Raw genomic sequence first — 19,048 nt, forward strand, 5'->3', positions numbered from 1 at the left:
TGGATCATGCCCCTCCCTTAAACAATGAAGTTGAAGAGTGACTTCAGATGGCTAAATAAGAATACCTTGCTGTGTGTGGGTGACACACGGCGACATAACTCATGTTCCTGCAAACTGGATTGGTTGATCTAAGTGAAGAGTCTATTGAATATTCTGTTCCATGCCCTCTCCCTACCCCTCTCTTAGGGCCAGATGCCTAATCTCTTATTTGACCAGGTGTGTCTTCTCTCCCATGCCTCTCTTGTTTCTTGATACATTCCCAAGCATGCCACAAGTTTCATATTATTAGCCATGGATTCTTGTCCTGGAGGCAACTAGCCATGAAACGCCCATCCTCTCAGAAAGCAAAGCAAAGAAAGAGGTTTGCTCTTTACTGAACATTTGGTTCCTGTCTTTGGATAGCTGCCCCTTTGGTGGGTGGCTGTGCTCTTGCTGTGGGTGTAGGCCCTCTCCTCCTCCCTCTCACAAACCCTTAGGTTGTCTCTTAGGCTCACATCAGTGGCAGATAAAGCAGAATGTTCTTGGATAGCTTTCTTGTGGGCAGAGGTTTGCTCATCCCTGGGAAGCAGCAGTGAGCTCTTTAGCTAATGGTATAAACTCTCTCTTGAGCTCCCCAGCAAGGCCAGTGCAGGAATCCCTGGAATAATCTTTTTAATGTTTGACTCTCCTGCTCCTAATGGTGAGCAACCTCTTCCTTTTCTCCTCTTCCCTCAGCAGCCTCTGTAGTTAATGTGCAGAGCGAAAGGTCCACATTTGTCCTGAACTTGGAACAGAGATGATCTAAATGGGCTCATGTATACTTTGAGAGATTAAAGTTTCCCTTTGCAGCACCCAAATGACCTAAGATTTTAAAACGTCAGTGTATATTTTTAAGTGAGACTCAAGAGCCTGCCCACTGCTTTCCAGTTATAACATGGCTTAAAACTCGTCCCAAGGCATTCAGCTACAGGGGCTGAAAGTTGCTCCATGGTGGTTTCAAGAATTCTAATTGCTTTAGTATTATGGATGTCCTCAAGACCCTATTCCAGCCATCATGGTTTCTTTTTTTTTTTTTCCTTTTCTTTTATTTTTATTTTTTTCCCTTCACTTTTTTTTTTTAACATCTTTATTGGAGTATAATTGCTTTACAATGGTATGTTAGTTTCAGCTTCACAACAAAATGAATCAGTTATATATATACATATATTCCCATATCTCTTCCCGCTTGCGTCTCCCTCCCTCCCACCCCTCCAGGCGGTCACAAAGCACCGAGCTGATCTCCCTGTGCTATGCGGCTGCTTCCCACTAGCTATCTACCTTACGTTTGGTAGTGTATATATGTCCATGCCTCTTCATGGTTTCTTGTTCTCCAGCATCTTGATGATGTTCCTGAGCAAAGACTTGGACGTCTCTTCTCCCAGTGGGGGAATTTCAGCCCTACTGAGTCCTATTCCTTTCTGGCAGTTTATACTTTCCATTCTAGGAAGGATGACTTCCTCTCTGCCTACCAAAACACGTTGGTACAAACTTTAGGGCACATGTCCAGATTTGGGGGCCTCGGGCTAATCTCAAGCTCCAGACTCTGACAATGAAGATGTTATTTCCCCTAGGAAGAAGTTCTGGGCTTAAAATTTTTTTCCATTTTTTTTAAACCTTAGGAATCAGATATAAGAACCTTTAAAAATCATCTTTTAGGTCTCTCCTGATACTTTTCTGAGAGTTGCAGAAATTAATCTCTTCAAAAACTGGTGCTGAATTCTTTCCTCCTTACTTCTTCTGTCTTGGCCTGAGGGATTATAAAACATCCTACAAGATTCTTTCATCCTCATTTTCATCACAGTTTATTATATTCAGAGACTTGGCATGGGCGTTTGAGGATTTCTGCTCCCTATTTCTCCATCAAGGTTATGACCATTGTCTCAATAGCAACTGCTCTAATTCTAGATCTGCTCTGTGGAAGAACTGTAGAATCCTCAGTGGAGCCCCCCCACAAAGTGATCAGCATAGATGTGTTCCAAAACATTCCAGTGTTGGAAATGACATGTTTCTCTAAATAAATCAGTTTTATTTGAGCTTTGAGCCTGCCACCCAGGCTCCAACTTAATCTCAGTTGTGGTTGGGGAGCCCTTCCCTTTCCTAATCATAAAAGAATCTGAAGACTTGAGTGGTACCTGATAAACAGGAAGAGGACCTCTAGTCCTCATTTTATAACAGGCATCAGAGTTGTTGTGTGTCCAGGGTCACACAGTCCATCTGAAGGTGGATGGCTCCATCCTTTCCTTGCCAGGTGTGGACATGGGAGTATTTCTGCCAACCATGATGGCCAAGGTTCTTAGTTTTTAATCTCCTCAGCATCCAGTTACCACCTCTTAGGGGTGTTGTAAAGGAGCAGGGTGCAGGTCTCTAGGAACTCAAGATAAGGGGCAATACTAGTTCAATGCTACTGTACTTGAGACACAAGGGTTCCCCATTGAGTATAGTCCATTAGCTGGAATGTAGCTGCTGCCTGAAGGTGATGGGTATTCGGGCTAGCAGACGATTTGCAAAATGGGTTAAATCCATGGTTTTACTGAAAGAGAAGGTTGTGTGATATTACACTCTCTGATGAGAGGTCTCTTCGTCTGTAAAACAGAACCATCTCTGAATTCAAGAGACCATGAGTATCAGCACAACAAGATAGCAAAACAATAGACTGAGGTATATAGAAGTCCTTGTTGGAGTCAGCCCAGCTTAAGGTGGTATTGCACGTTCCCTTCTTAGACTCTCAGCCTTGGCTCTAATTCTGCATAGAGGGCAAAGAGGATGACATCTGGTGTCCACCCCCCATGCATTATACAGCTGTCACTGATACAGGAGTCCCAACAGCGTGGGAGAAGAGCATCATTTGGGAATTTTTGTTTTGTCTTCTTTTGTTTTCTGGTGTAAGGGCTGAGTTAATCATACTCCTCAATTCATAGAGCATTATCATCCTTGGTCCACATAAAGCATTTTATCCCCACACCCCATTTCCATTAACCCCCCTAAGTAAATGTAATGTATATGACTCCCATTATTTATTTAACCAATACTTCAATCCGTTACATCGAATTTACCCACTTTTTTTAGTATTATTGCTAGAACTTTGATGAACCTCTTTGTTGCTCTTTATTTACATCCATGATTGTTTTTTTTGAGAACTTATTCCTAAGGAATAGATATCAATAAATTCCACTTGCAGGGATACATGGTTTCCTTTCTTTCTGTGGACTGAGCTGTCTTTAATTTGCCCTGCCCTGCCCAGCAATATAAAAGGACAGCTGCTCTGGCTACCTTGTACACTGCTTCCCATCTAGCAATAAAAAGGGAGCACAGAATGCTTTCTTCCTTGGGACCAGAACATACTGAACCTATTTCTTTGACTTCTTTATGCTATGTGACCAAAGGATCCTGAACACAAAAGTTATTTAAAAAAGAGTTATTTGACATTGCTGAGCATGTGGTTTGTGTGAAGTCATTTAGAAAATAGGGCTGGGACTGGAATTCAGTGACCCTAGCCTCTCAGTCAGTACTCACATTACTAAATAATTTATCTCTCACCACTGGTAATACCAGTAAAATGCTGGGAAAATAGTCATGTATCCTGGGAGGAGATGAAATTCAGTCTTCAAAGTTCAGGTGAAGTAACAGACACCAGGAGTAAAGTGAGCATAGCCTGAGTAACGAGTAGAATGTCGGGAAGGCTGCTTTTCTGACTTATCACAAGGGATATGAAGATCTAGAAAGAGAGAGAAAAAAAGGACGTGTCTCCAGGTGTAGTCTGAGCATTTTATAAGCTTGACAGCTTGGTAATTGCCTGCGGTTGATACAAGGAGAAAACTGGCATTTATTGAGCAACTGTTTTGTCCCAGGAACTATACCAGGTCCTTGATCACATTTAATTCTCAACATATCTTTATGATGGAGGAGCTCCTGTTCTTTCCATTTTATTGATGAAGGCACTGAGGCTTAGAGGATTTAAGTAACTCCTGAAGTCACAGAGTGAGTAAATAGATAGTAGAGTCAGTAACAAAACCTAGGCGTTGGGACTTCCCTGGTGGTGCAGTGGTTGAGAATCCACCTGCCAATGCAGCCCTGGTCCAGGAAGATCCCACGTGCCGCGGAGCAGCTAAGCCCGTGTGCCACAACTACTGAGCCTGCGCTCTAGAGCCCACGAGCCACAACTCCTGAGCCCGCATGCCACAACTACTGAAGCCCGTGCGCCTAGAACCCGTGCTCCAGAACAAGAGATGCCACCACAATGAGAAACCCATGCACTGCTACAAAGAGTAGCCCCCACTCGCTGCAACTAGAGAAAGCCTGTGCCCAGCAACGAAGACCCAATACAGCCAAAAATTAATTAATTAATTAAAAAAACAAAAACAAAAAAAGCTCTAGGCCTTGCTGGCTCCAGCTTCTGTTCTCTAGGTAATAACAGCTAGGAAGGAATTCAAGCTAAGCAAGTGTAGAAGAAATAAAATTGCACTTAAAGTGTGAGAGGCAGGGTATATGTTAAATATTGAAAAAGCAGCCTGGAAAACACAATTACCTAAAAGAAAATATTTGTCCAAATATACTAAGGGCTCAGGAGTAAGCAAATGGGCATTGAGTAGGACAGGAAGCCTGGGAGTGCTTCTTGAAGGAAGCAAGCTGAGGTTCTTGAGAGGTTAAAATACAAGGTCACTCAGCTGGTATATTGTAGATTCAGGGCAAGGAAGGACCACCCCAAGGTCATGGGTGAAACTATTCCCAAGAGGATGGGCTGGTGGGGAGCCCTTTACAATGTTGTTCATGGGAGTATCAAAATGAATCTCACGTTTCTTGCTTTTTTTTAGGGTCTGTGATGATCTTACCAAAGAGGAAAAGAATGAGATCGACGGGTTTCTTGAGGAGTGCATTACTGATCCTTCACTACAACAGTGTCTTTCCTTTCTGTCCCACACCTTTGAGAATCAGAGAAAGCTGGTTCAGGCAGATAGCATGCTCTTCTCGAATAACATTTTCAGTGTTGAGCCTCTGGTAAGCACATAAATACAGTCTGACCTTACAGTAAATGTAGTGGGGATGCAGGGCTTAATTTGATGGGATTACTCTCTCTGAGATTGATAGGGTGAGTTCCAAGAGCATAAAGAGTCCATCTGAGGAGCCTCATTGTCGTTATGAGACAGTGAATGAAGATTAATAGTAAGAACACTCAGAGGTTACATTTATAGGTCACACTTTATATGTACCAGTCACTGTTAAACACTTCATATATATTACATACTTTATCTTGTTTGTATATATATTATCAGTTTTAATCAGTCCCCCATTCTACAGATGAGGAAATTAAGACTTAGAGAAATTTGATAACTTACTCGAGCCCAAACGATTAGTGTCAGTAGTTAGAAATTTATCCCTGATTAGCCTCACTGTAGAGCAGGGTTTCTCAACCTCTGCACTATTGACATTTGGGGCTGGATAATTCTTTGTCCTGTACATTGTAGCATATTTAATAGCAGCCCTGACTTTTACCCATCGGATGCTAGTTGTGACAACCCAAACTCTGTCCAGATGTCAGATGTCCTCTGGTGGGCAAAATCACTCGGGTTGAAAACTGCTTTGTCCTTAATTCGCTCAATAAATAGTTATTGAGTGCATGTTCTGTACCAGGCACTGCGTATGTACCAGGCATCAATGAACAAAACAGACATAGTCCTTGACCTCAATGTCTATCTAGTGAGACCTGAGCCAGAGTTAGAACAGGATCTGTCTGATTCCACAGATGAAACTTTTTTTTTTAGGTGTACAACATAGTGGTTTGATATTTTTATAGATTATACTCCATTTAAAGTTATTACAAAATAATGACTGTTATCCCCTGTGCTATACAATATATCCTTGTTGCTTATCTTTTTTATACATAGTAGTTTGTATCTCTTAATTTCATAACCCTATCTTGCCCCTCCCCCTTCTCTCTTCCCATTGGTATACACTAGTTTGTTTTCTATATCTATGGGTCTGTTTCTGTTTTGCTGTATACATTTGTTTGTTTTGTCTTTTAGATAATAACATATAGTATTTGTCTTTCTCCATCTGACCTATTTCACTAAGCATAATGCTCTCTAGGTTCATACACTTGTTGCACATGGCAGAATTTCATTCTTTTTTATGGCAAAGTAATATTTCATTTTGTGTGTGTGTGTGTGTGTGTGTGTGTGTGTATCACATCTTCTTTATCTGTTCATCTATTCATGGACATTTGGGTTGCTTCCATATCTTGGCTATTGTAAATAATGCTGCTATGAACATTGAGGTGCAAGTATCTTTTCGAATTAGTGTTTTCCTTTTTTTCGGATTATGTACCCAGGAGTGGAATTGCTGGATCATACAGTAGTTCTATTTTTAGGGTTCTGAGGAACCTCCATACTGTTTTCCATAGTGGCAGCTTCAATTTATATTTCCACCAACAATGTACAAGGGTTTCCTTTTCTCCACATCCTCTCTAACATTTGTAACATGTAGGCTTTGTGATGATAGCCATTCTGACAGGTGTGAGGTGATATCTCATTGTTTTTTTATTTTTTGCTTTGCATTTCTCTAATAATTAGTGATGATGAGCATCTTTTCATGTGCCTGTTAGCCATCTGTATGTGTTCTTTGGAAAAATGTCTGTTCAGATCTTCTGCCCATTTTTTTTTTTTTTGCAATACGCGGGCCTCTCACTGTTGTGGCCTCTGCCATTGCAGAGCACAGTCTCCGGGCACGCAGGCCCAGCCGCCATGGCTCACGGGCCTAGCCACTCCACGGCATGTGGGATCTTCCCAGACCGGGGCACAAACCTGTGTCCGCTGCCTCAGCAGGCGGACTCTCAACCACTGCACCACCAGGGAAGCCCTTTCTGCCCATTTTTAATCAGATTTTTTTTTTGATATTGAGTTCTGTGAGTTGTTTTTGTATTTTGGATATTAACTCCTTATCTGTCATGCCATTTGCAAATGTTTTCTTCATTCAGTAGGTTGTCTTTTCATTTTGTTAATGGTTTCCTTTGCTATGCAAAAGCTTTTAAGTTTCATTAGGTCCCATTTGTTTATTTTTTGCTTTTATTTCTTTTGCCTTAGGAGACAGATTAAAAAAAAATATTGCTATGATTTATGTCAAAGAGTGTTCTCCCTATGTTCTCTTCTAGGAGTTTTATGGTTTCCGGTCTTACCTTTAGGTCTCTAATTCATTTTGAGTTTACATGGTGTAAGGAAGTCTTTTAGTTTCACTCTTTTACGTGTAGCTGTCCAGTTTTCCCAGCACCACTTATTGAAGAGACTGTCTTTCCCCCATTGTATATTTTTGCCTCCTTTGTCATAGATTAATTGACCGTATGTGTGTGGGTTTATTTCTGGGCTGTGTATTCTGTTCAATTGATCTATGTGTCTGCTTTTGTACCAGTATCACACTCTTTTGATTACTGTAGCTTTGTAGTATAGTCTGAGGTCAGGGAGCCTGATACCTCCAGCTTTGTTCTTTTTTCTCAAGATTGCTTTGGCTTTTAGGGGGTCTTTTGTGGTCCCATACAAATTTTAGGTTTACTCGTTCTAGTTCTTTGAAAAATGTCATGGGTATTTCGATAGGGATTATATTAAATCTGTAGATTGTTTTGGGTAGTATGGACATTTTAACAGTATTAATTCTTCCAATCCATGAATGCGGGATATCTTTCCAGTTATTTGTTTCATTTTCTATTTCATTCATCAGTGTCTTATAGTTTTCAGAGCACAGGTCTTTCAACTCATTGGTTAAGTTTTCCTAGGTATTTTATTCTTTTTAATGCAATTGTAAATGGGATTGTTTTCTTGCTTTCTCTTTCTAATAGTTCATTATTAGTGTGTAGAAAATCTACAGGTTTCTGCATATTAGTCTTATATTCTGCAACATTACTGAGTTCATTTATTAGCTCTAGTAGTTTTTTGTTGGAGACTTTATGGTTCTCTCTATATAGTATCATGTCATCTGCAAATACTGACAGTTTCAATTTTCCCTTCCAATTTAGATGCTTTTGTTTCCTCTTCTTGTATGATTGCTGTGGCTAGGACTTCCAATAGTATGTTAAATAGAATTGTCAAGAGTCTTGTCTTGTTCCTGATTTTAGAGAAATAGCTTTTAGCTTTTCACCACTGAGTATTATATTAGCTGTATATTTATTGTAAATGGCCTTTATTATGTTGGCGTATGTTCCCTTTATACCAACTTGGTTGAGAGTTTTATCATGAATGGGTATTGAATTTTGTTGAATGCTTTTTCTGCATCTATTGAGAGATGATCATATGATTTTTACCATTTGTTTTGTTAATGTGGCATATCACAGCAATTGATTTGTGTATATTGAACCATCCCTGCATCCCTGGAATAAATCCCACTTGATCATTATGTATGATCCTTTTTATATATTGTTGAATTTGGCTTGCTAATATTTTGTTGAGGATTTTTGCATCTGTATCCATCAGAGATACTGGCCTGTAATCTTCTCTTTTTTTGGTAGTACCTTTGTTTGGTTTTGGTATCAGGGAAATGGACTCATAGAATGAGTTTGAGAGTGTTCCCTCCTGTTCAATTTTTTGCAATAGTTTGAGAAGGATAAGTATTAACTCTTCTTTATGTGTTTGGTAGAATTCCCCTGTGAAGCTGGGCAGTCCGGGACTTTTTTCTCTTAGACGTTTTTTGATTACTAATTCAATTTCAATACTAGTAATTGGTACATTCAGATTATCTATTTTTTCCTGATTCAGTCTTGGAAGATCGTGTGTTTCTGGGAATTTATCCATTTCTTCTAGGTTGTCCAATTTGTTGGCATATGACCATTCATAATATTCTCTTATGATTGTTTGTATTTCTGCGATATCAGTTGTAATTTCTCCTCTTTCATTTCTTATTTTGTTTATTTGGGTTCTGTCTCTTTTTCTCTTAGTGAGCCTGGCTAAAGGCTTATCAGTTTTATTTATCTTGGTTTCACTGATCTTTTCTATTGGGTTTTTTTCTTTTTTTGGTCTCTATTTTATTTACTTCCTCTCTTATATTTATTATTTCCTTCCTTCTGCTGATTTTGGGCTTCGTTGTTTTTCTAATTCCTTTAGATAGCAGGTTATGTTGTTTACTTGAAATTTTTCTTGTTTCTTGAGGTAGGACTGTATCGCTGTAAATGTCCCTTTTAGAACTGCTTTTGCTGTGTCCCATAGATTTTGGAAAGTTGTGCTTTTATTGTCATTCATTTTGGTGTATTTTTGCTTTCCTTTTTGATTTCTTCTTTGATCCATTGATTTTTAATAGCATTTTGTTTAGTCTCCATGTGTTTGTGTTTTACCCGTTTTTCTTCCTGTGATTGATTTCTAATTTCATACTGTTGCAGTTGGACAGGATGCTTGATATAATTTCTGTCTCTTAAATTTGTTGAGACTTGTTTTGTGGCCTAGCATGTGATTTATTCTGGACAATGTTCCATGTGCACTTGAAAAGAATGTGTATTCTGCTGTTTTTGAGTGGAATGTCCTGTAGGTATCTATTAAGTCCAGCTGGTCTGATGTGTCAGTTAAGGTCACAGTTTCTTTATTGATTTTCTGTCTGGATGATTTGTTCATTGATATAAGTGAGGTGTTAAAGTCCCCTACTATTATCATATTATTGTAAATTCTTCCCTTTATGTCTGTTAATATTTGCTTTATATATTTATGTGCTTCTTTCACAGACCAAACTCCTGACCCCTCTGCCCCACTGCCTCAAAATGAAAGAAACCAGCATCTGCTGTGTTTACTATCTGCTAGGCACTGTACATTACCTTAAACTTAGCAAGCATAGAGTGCTGTGAGGGTAAAGACAGCAATAGGAGTTGAGAAAACCCACAGCTAGTTAGAGCTGCCATTCAAACCTGTTGGAGAGAAGACATGGGCAGAAGGACACATTAGAATAAAAAGTCACTTGTGAGGCGTGCCATTGACCTGTACGTACCAGTTTTCCTTATGTCTGTACTTCCAAATTATTACAGTATATAACATAGAAAAGGGAGTCCATGGCTAAATAAGTTTGAGAAACACTGGGTTCAATATTGCTTGACAGGTTTATTTGCTGTTAGACTTATAAAAGTCTTTCATATGATAATGAGCATTATAAATCTCTTAAGAGGGAGCCTTCCCCTTGGAGATATCCTTTGGAACTAATATTTAGTGGGACTTGCTGTGTGAATCACAGGTAAAGACAGACAATCAGGACACTAGTTCAGAGGCTGAGGTGATTATCATAGGCTAAGAAGTTAGAGTAGGCTTTTTGAGAGCAGAGCCTTGAACTGGGTCTTGCAGGATGGAACTTTTGGCAAACAAAATTGGGGGTGTGCATGGCATGGTTCATTCAAGGTTCCATTAGTGGATCAATTTGCTTGAAGTAAAGGGTTCATGTAGGGAAACAAGGTTGGAGATGTGGGTTGAGGCTGAATCTTCTCTCCTGTCAGAAGACTATCCAGGGCTCAATTGATCAAAGGGATCTTCATATATAATGAGTTAGCCCAGAAAGAGGTTAAATCAAGGTGAGCATATAGTCTTGGAAGGACAGGACATGCACCGATAAAAGTAGGTCATGCCCAAAGATGCTGAAAAGATCAGGAAGGCATGACAAGTCCAAGCAAGTAAGTTGCTGAGTGAGGCAGAGGCAGGGAGGAGCAGTCAGTCATGGCAATCTTAGACATGGCTGGTAAGGTCCAGAGTGTAGGCAGTCCAAGATTCTTTCTAGCTGGTACGGAGAATCCAGACTGATGACTGCTGTCCTTTTCTCATAGCATTCTGGGAGTGGGTGACTCTGGGATGGCAAACATTGGTGGTGAGAAGGAGGTGGGAGGCCTGCAGGTAAGGCTTGTATATTTCAAATTCAGAAGTAGGAAGACTGGGCTTACCTCAGATTTTCTTCTCCTCATGCACGAAACCCAGAGCTTCTTGCTGCAGATATATGTGTTAAAATGTGGCACTTAATATGATTCCTTTTGAATTCTAGATAGGAACTGAATTGGGCATTCTTATCACAAGGCATTTTTTCACTATTAGGAAGAAAAACATTTTATAGAATAATGATACACAGAAATGATACCTTTTTAAATAAATGAGACTAATTTCATTTATATTATGTGAAAAAAATACCCAGGAAGGGGATAATATTTGCTTAGTACCTAAGTGATGTTTATGGCATCTGTAATAATTTTGTCTTTTCTGTACAGTATTCAGGTTTTCTTCTCATGATAGTATTCATTAGCTGATTCTTGATCATTTTTGCAAAATGAAAAATGAAGGCATGAATTTTTCCTAGTGTTATCCGTAGTGTTTTTCTGGTCAGAATAACAGAACTCAGTGTCAGTTATACTGATATATTTATTGATCTTTAATTTCCTTTTTTCCTACTTAAAGATCCTGATAGTTTTATAGAAATACAGTTCTTGTGAGTGTAACATAATCTTACCTTGTAAATTAGTTTTGAAGGTATTTGATGGGAAAATTCTGTAATTTCATTAGCTTCTTGACTCTAATGTGAACTATGGGTATTTTCCACTATTGAGATTTTGGTTTTATGATACAGGTAAATAAATTCTGTAGTATTTTTGGATGATAGAGTTGGGAAAGGGTTTATAGAAGAGATGAGATCTGAACTGAATGTTGGAGGAAGGGTAAGACTTAATTAAATAGAAAAGAAGAAGAAGGATGTTTCCAACTGGAGAAATTTTGAAAACAAAGAAAAGGGAAACTTCTAATAATAGGTTCATAGCATATTAAACAACAATGAAATGATGGATTTTTCTGGAGCAGGTGGTCATGGAGAATATAAGAAGTGAGATTGAGAAGGAGAGTTGGCATATCTGGGCTGCCCTGGCAACCCGTTACACTATAGCCGACTGTCTCCCACATTATGTTTTCTGTAAATACTGGATCTGAGGGGTGGTAGTGTGTGTTCCTTGCCAAGGGGAATTTTGTGCTCAAATAAGTTTGGGAAATACTGGTTCAAGAGAAGGTGACTCTCAAAGGGAAAAGTGCAAACAGTATTTCCCCAGGATGAGAGACCCCTTTTCCCACACAGTATCCACCGGAGTCAGTGTTGTGTGGATCCTAGTTTGGTCACTGGTGCTGAGGGTATCTGAGACTCACTGTAAGGTTTGGATCAGGAACAGGATGTGTTCGGGGTGTCTTAGAAAGATTATCATAGCATCAGCTTGTGGATCAAATTGGAAGAGGATGGCTAGAGGGTGGGATGGGTAGTGCAGGTCAGGCAGGGGAAATTCACTAGTGCAGCGAGGGTCAGGGAAACTGAACATCTCTGCAGGCAAGTGGAGGGTAACGTGTGAGGGTGACACTGACCTGGAACAGCCTGGTGATGGTCGGAAAGCAAAGGAAATGGCAGATGTGAGAGACGCTCAAAGGAAAGACACTAGAGTGCTTTTTGACTGACTGGCCGTTGATGGTGAGACATGGTGAGGAATCATATGTCTTCTCAGATCTGAACTAGCATGACTGGGAGAATTATGATGTCTTTGATAGGAACTAGCAAGTCAGGAGTCCTGGGTTTAACTCCTAGCTTTGCCAATGGCGAGTGTGACCTTAAACAAGCAGTTTGGTCTCCTTTGGCATCAGTTGCCTTTTACACAAAATAAGGATATTCGGGCATGTTGATCCTTTTTAGCTGGTAGGTTATGATTCTCCAGTTTGAGAACAGACTCCGAGATTGTCAACATCAAGGAGTGCCTTATCTTTATCTGTATCCCAGGCCTAGCACAGTACCAATTAATGCGTGGCTGAAGGAAGGAAGGAACGAACGAACAAATGGAAATCAATTAATGATGATGATTTTGTTTCTGAACATGTTGAATTTGAGATGACACTAGATGTCCAAATAATTTTGGGATTGCAGTACTTGTGGGATGGGAATCAGGACTGGAGGTGAGTATCCTTTAGAGGTCTTCATGGAAGGCGTGAAAAGCGGATGGAAATTTTAAGAGCAGAGCAAAGAAGGAAACTTGCCGTGGGCCCAGGACAGCCCCCAGGTGCTCATTTTTAGAGGCCCTGCAAAGAGAGGAGAGGCTGTGAATTCACAGAGAAGGATGGCCAAGAGGAGAACCAGACAGCTGAGAACTCGCCAGCCTATCCTACATGTCTTTCTACCCTATTATACCTTGTTCATCACCATTTTCTACTGAAGGATCTTCTGAATCTTGCTCACATAGAAGATCAGTTACACCAAATAGCCACTATTTAATTTCTGACAGTTGAGCTATGCATCATCGATTAGTTTTTTTATTAGGATGTGATTCCTTTTGATTAGCTTCTTGATATGAGCTGAGTTCATAGTAGAAGCAGAGATGATTAAAACCTAGCAGTGCCACCTACTGATCTAACAGTCAATCTCTAATTGACGTCCTGTTCAAACAATAAAAATAAAATTGAAGGTTGATGCAGGGGTTTAGAGACTACCTTGCTTTCTGATGGGCCCTTCAGCCTCTGTGTCCACCAGGAAGGGTATTGTCTTCAACTGAGGTAAACTTAAAAAGTAAACAAAAACAAAAAAAACCCCATGTTACCTTAGGGTCTGAAAGGAAGTAAGAAATGATATGCTTATATTCTCAGACCTATGTCTATATATCTGGTTCTTTAAATGCGTCAGCCAAAACAAAGTTTAGTTTAGCCCTTATTGTGTTCTCTGTGTATTGAGTGTTTTATGGGAACGCTGTTCCTATTTTAGAGGCTCTTTCAATTTAAAGCAAGTAGATTCAAGATTAAGAGATCACTGTCCTTAAATTGTCAAAAAGTGGTGATGGGTTTGAATTTAAATCACATTTTATTTATGTGATCATGTGAGAAGTAGTTTGACTCAATGCTGTAGGAATGTCTGATCCAAAACTCTAGAACTTCAAGTTCTTACTCTGTTCTACCACCACTTGGCCACTGGTTAATTCCACTGTCTTCTCATCATGCTCATTGCCTACCATTGCCATGGAGTCTGTTGGAAGAACCTTGAGGAGTTATGCTGGGGCATCTTTGGTACTGATGTGGTCACAGAGTGCAGAAGTGGGAGTTTGTCTTTTGAGAGACCCCAGACATGTTCATTGAAGATGAAGTGGGTGGGCAAAGACCCAGCGAGAAGGCATTCCTGGGCAGATACAAGAAAATGGGCTGGAAGGAATTTTTTTTACTTGGTAGTTTATTGATATTTTAATAGTAACCATAATTGTTGTTCTAGTCATTAAAGCATGTGCTGTATTACTACCATTTTTATCAAGTTCCTCATGTCCATTCTTTTGATAATGTCTTGAAATATTAATGTAATTAACCTAAAATTTCCCATTTATTCCTGACCTAGGGAAGGTAGTACGTTCTACAGAATACTGATCATTTCTCAAGCCACTTGCATCCATATAGTTTTCTTCCCCCTTTGGAAAAGAATTGTGAAATTTAGTCTATTAGCCATGTTTTGTGCCTTCCAGAAAAACAAGTGGAATTGACTACCTTCAGAAATACAATATTCTATTTTACTAGATGGACTTTGGCTGTACAGAATTTTGACAGTCTCATTCTGTTATTTCCTCTGCTTAGGTCTCTTGGGTGCCCTGAGTGAGAGAGAGTCAGAGATAAAAAACACAATCGTGAGAATTGAGAGGCAGAAGAATATTACAGGGCAAAAAGAGAGAATTAAGCTTTCGGTTTCCATGGGCATCTAGGAGTCCTCTGAGAAATCACAGCACAGTTGTGCTAGCCTTGTTTCTGAACTCTGGTACTGCTGGCTCAGGTCACACTTTTAAGATGCAGCAATTTTCTGAATGTTGAACACTTGATATTTTCTCAGAAATAAGGGTCTGAGAATTTAAAGATCTTTGGCCAAACTGGCCCTAAATGATTGGCTGACTGACATCAGTGAGCAGGGAAGACATTTCTGCTCCTTTATCCAGAATCCCTAGGGAAGCTTCAGCTTAATGTAACTAAGGCTTAAAAAGGGAGAGAAACTTGATAATTTCTTTATTACCATGTAAGTAACAGTAAACTATGCTTTGTCATCACCTAAGCCTGCGGAAAACATGTGGTTCAGCAATTCAGACTTCGAAAGCACAGCTCAAATTAATTTATTTTTCCCAAATCGGCATAGCATGTGAGCTCAGCAGAACCAGGTTGGGTGGGAGCCCAGATGGCTACCAAAGAGGAAAGATCTAGCTTTTTACTGCAACCCCCTTCCACTTCTTGTACCATTAGTCGTGAGTCACATTGCAAACATGTGGGCGCTGACTCCTTGGAAAAGGACACTGGAAAGGAGAAAGGAGGACAGGGATCTGCTGAGAGCAGACTGTCCTTGACAAGTCACGGCTCTTCTGTCTGTGTGGTTTTCCCATTCTTCACCCTCTCTTTATTATTGTTTGTCCTCTCAGATCTTTGTGCTCAGATTAGAGAACCATTGGAGGTGGAGGGAGGCCTAGGGAAGTCTTAGAAACAGCAAGGTTCCTTATGGCTTATTAAATAAATTAAGACCCTTCGTTGTTGGAAGAAACGCATGTCTGCTGTCTTCCAGAGAAAGGCATGAGCATCATTCATGCACAACTACCTCAGCTCTGCAAAACTCCACTGGAATTTTCACCATACATGGGTTGGAGTATCTCACCCCAGATAGAACACACCTTTTGTGAAACTTTCTCTGACAGATGGCCAAATCTTAAACCCCTCTCTTAGAAACTTTTCTGGTCATTATGTTAAGAATCAAAACTTTACTAAATTCACAGTTTCTAGTCCTAGGAGATATACTGGACGAGAAAAATCTCCTTGCATGTCATGTGCCAATTCAATCTTTTCTCTCCATGATAATTAGGATAGTTTACCTTCAGTTTTTTAGCTTCTGTTTTTTCCCTGTGTCTCTTTGAGACACTTCTCTTTGCCCCAAGTGACAATAGAGAGCCTCCCATTGATCGGAAAGGTGCTACAAGAGAATTGTGGGTAGTGACACAGATTATAGCTTCTAATCAGTGCTTTTATTTTTTTCTCTTATTGATTGATAGAAATTTGACTTTAAGAGGATGTTTTTATTTCCCAAGAGAAATTCTTTAAATTTTTCTTAAATATGATAAGATAGCTGAAGATATTTGATTATATAGTCAAGAATGTTTCCATTTTGGTGGAACATGATAGAACTCATTACACATTATAGCTGCTCTTGAAGTCATTATTCACTGAGCTTGTTCTGAGCTGGCTGTACCCTACCCCACCAGGATAGCTTGATAAAGATCCTCCAGTGTTGACTGTATCATCCACAAGAACTTCCTGTGAGTCACCTTCCAAGTTACCTGAATGTTTGAGTATGAAGAGTGTCCTACTATGTTCACTAGACAGGAACACCAGGTCATGCTGGCTTCAATGAAGCCTGATTGTCGGTTATAGTGTTTTTAAATTTCTCCTGGCATTTTTTAAAAACAATATGAGAAAGGTGAGACCTGACATTTTGTTATAATTGCAGTAGGGTTCAGGAAGTTAAAGAAAAAAGTATTATAGAATCCCAGCTCTGCCACTTACTATTGATGTGGCCTTGGGTGAGATACTTAACTTCCCCTTGCCTTGGTTTTCTCATCTTTAAAATGGGGATAGTACTACTTCACAAGGTTGTAAAGATTGAACTAGATAATGTATATCAGCATTTTAACACAGTGCTGGGAACATGAGCTCTCAGTTAATGGCTGCAAATATTATAGTTTGGAGTTATATACAGTTCAGTCTTGTATTGTGTCTAATCTCTTGTCAGATTAGAAAGTATGATCGGAAAGTATAACATTTGAGTGGGCAGACGTTTAGATTACTCTTCTAAGTGTAAGTTGGGAATTAAAATGCAGCTATTTTATATGATAAATTTAGGCCTTGAGTCATGTTGTAAACTACTTTCCAGATAAACCAAGTAAATTAAATGTGTACATAACCCTCTGTTCTTGCACTTTGGGTTTTGATTTTGCAAAATTTTCGGAAATAATTCTTCATTGGAAGGAAGGAAGGAGATGGGTAATAGGTTGGGGGGGGGGAAGAAAGGTGATTTTTAAAATATTTTATTTTTATTTAAAGATTTTCAATAGAGAATTTTTAAAGAGCCTCTTTAATCATTGCCCATATAATTTTAAAGGAGATCATTTTAATAGACACCTTTCTCATGATAGTATTAATGACCTGTCATGAACCAGTGGTGACATGTTCATAGACAGCTTTCAGAAAGTCTCAGAACTGTACCTGTCGAGTCACTTGGTTATTCGTGTTCCAGAAATTCCATTTCCAGAAATATTTAATATTGGGGCAAAAACTGCAAACATGGGAATTAACTTTAGACCTGAAAATTTAAAGTTGATTCCTTCTAGCAGGTCACTTGATTAATAAGTGAAAGGCAGTCATGGGTCTGAGGGAAAAACGAAACATTAAGACCAAGAAGGAAGGTAATTACAGTAAAAGTGAAGGCCATTTGGACAATTATTTTCAACAAACAAGATAATGGTCATTTACAGATTATATTCTCCAGACTCATCTCTCATCTGGAGCAGGAAAATGGACAGTGATGGGAAAGGAGTCATATATGGAAGGAAAGCAGAACAGCAGGGGGTTCTGTACGATGAGGCTGGTTTCACAGGACCGGGAGGAAAGGATATTGATGTCAGAGCCAGTAGGGAACATTCTGAATGTTTTGGCTTTCAGAAAGAAACTTTAGAACTGAGCAATAAAGAAAGAAAAATTATTTTCAGAGACATAGATGACATGGAAGTTAACTTCAGAAGTGTGGGAAAAGTAATATGAAATGTATCAAAGATATATAAGTAGCAGTGGGGTCATGTTAGGCTGGTTGCCTGTTACTGGAGTTTGCTCTCTCTGATTTGGTAGCAAATGCTATAGTGAGTTTTTGCTGTAAAGAAATTGAAGTTCTTTAACTTTTATTTTAATCCCAACTGAAAAATAAAAGTGTCCTTCTGCATGTTCCTAGCTCACTTCAAATGACCTAATATTGAAAACATCCCTCTGTGGGAGGAAACTGAATGACCACACTTCTGTTTTTGTAGATACACTCAGCCCTCTTAATGCACATTACCTGATACAAGCCCAGGAGAGGTTTTAGCATAGGATTTGTCCTTGAATTGTCTCCAGGGGCTCAGTAAAAGCCGTAAATTACTACGTCGTAAGCACAACAAAACAGCTGCAGCCCAGGATAAGAAAGCACGGCACCCACGGTCCCATTCTCCCAGTCTGAAGAACCCCGTGGAGGAAGGGCTTCTCAGCCTCCAGGGGACTCCGTATCAGACAGTCCGCTCCTGGATCCACTGCTCCCTCCTCTTGGAGGTTCTGGTTGCTTCTCTGTAGCATGTCTGTCCCACCATTTTCCAACCCACCAGTCTGATAATCAGACTTCTTTGATGATGGGATGTGCAAGAGTGCTTCTGGGATAGAACTTAAGTTTGTGGCCTTCTTGTATGCACATGGACCCTGAATTTTCTTGTGTTTGAAAGTGGTCTGGCCCAGCTCAAACCATAAGGCCCTTGAATTTTCACACATGTACCGAGCTTATCTGATTCCCAGCATATCCTTTTTGGGGCATTTCTTACCACTCTGGTGAGACTTTTCTAGCAGAGGATTTGTAGGGATCCAAGATGGCCCCAGTGGTCAGTTTGGATAGGAACAGGTTAGCTGTGTCCATTCTACACTTCTAAACAAAGCAGAGCCTAAACCCAGCAGGGGAATACATTTGTCTCATGGGTTAGGAGTAAGGCCAGGTCTTTAGACATTCTGAGATGGACTACCCACTGATACACCAGTGAATGGATGAGCCACTTTTTCTGCCTGGCCTCTCTGCTCATTCTGGCCACGAGTGTTCATAGCACTCCATATCACTAAAAACCCCCACAAATCAAAATGGGCCAGGTAGCCGCTGTTTATCAGAATAAAACAGATACCCATTTCAAGGTTTGGAAAAGCGCCACGGTGAAATGTGCAGATAAGCAAAAGTGCTTAGGACTTCCCTATGCCCTGAATGATCTCAGAAGTCCATGTCAGCTCTAAAATTGTAT

At 39.8% G+C, this 19,048-nt stretch overlaps 1 protein-coding gene across 1 annotated transcript in view; it reads left to right on the forward strand.

Moving 5' to 3' along the window:
• HYDIN (HYDIN axonemal central pair apparatus protein) overlaps positions 1 to 19,048 on the forward strand; it is a 433,808-nt gene that overhangs the window by 149,883 nt on the left and 264,877 nt on the right. Inside the window, exon 10 of the mRNA XM_067720656.1 lies at positions 4,830 to 5,013. Within this exon, the coding sequence (XP_067576757.1) occupies positions 4,830 to 5,013 (184 nt within the window). The remainder of the gene's footprint in view (positions 1 to 4,829; positions 5,014 to 19,048) is intronic.

Source organism: Pseudorca crassidens, chromosome 20 (genome assembly GCF_039906515.1).
Source record: "Pseudorca crassidens isolate mPseCra1 chromosome 20, mPseCra1.hap1, whole genome shotgun sequence".
Lineage (NCBI taxonomy): Eukaryota > Metazoa > Chordata > Mammalia > Artiodactyla > Delphinidae > Pseudorca > Pseudorca crassidens.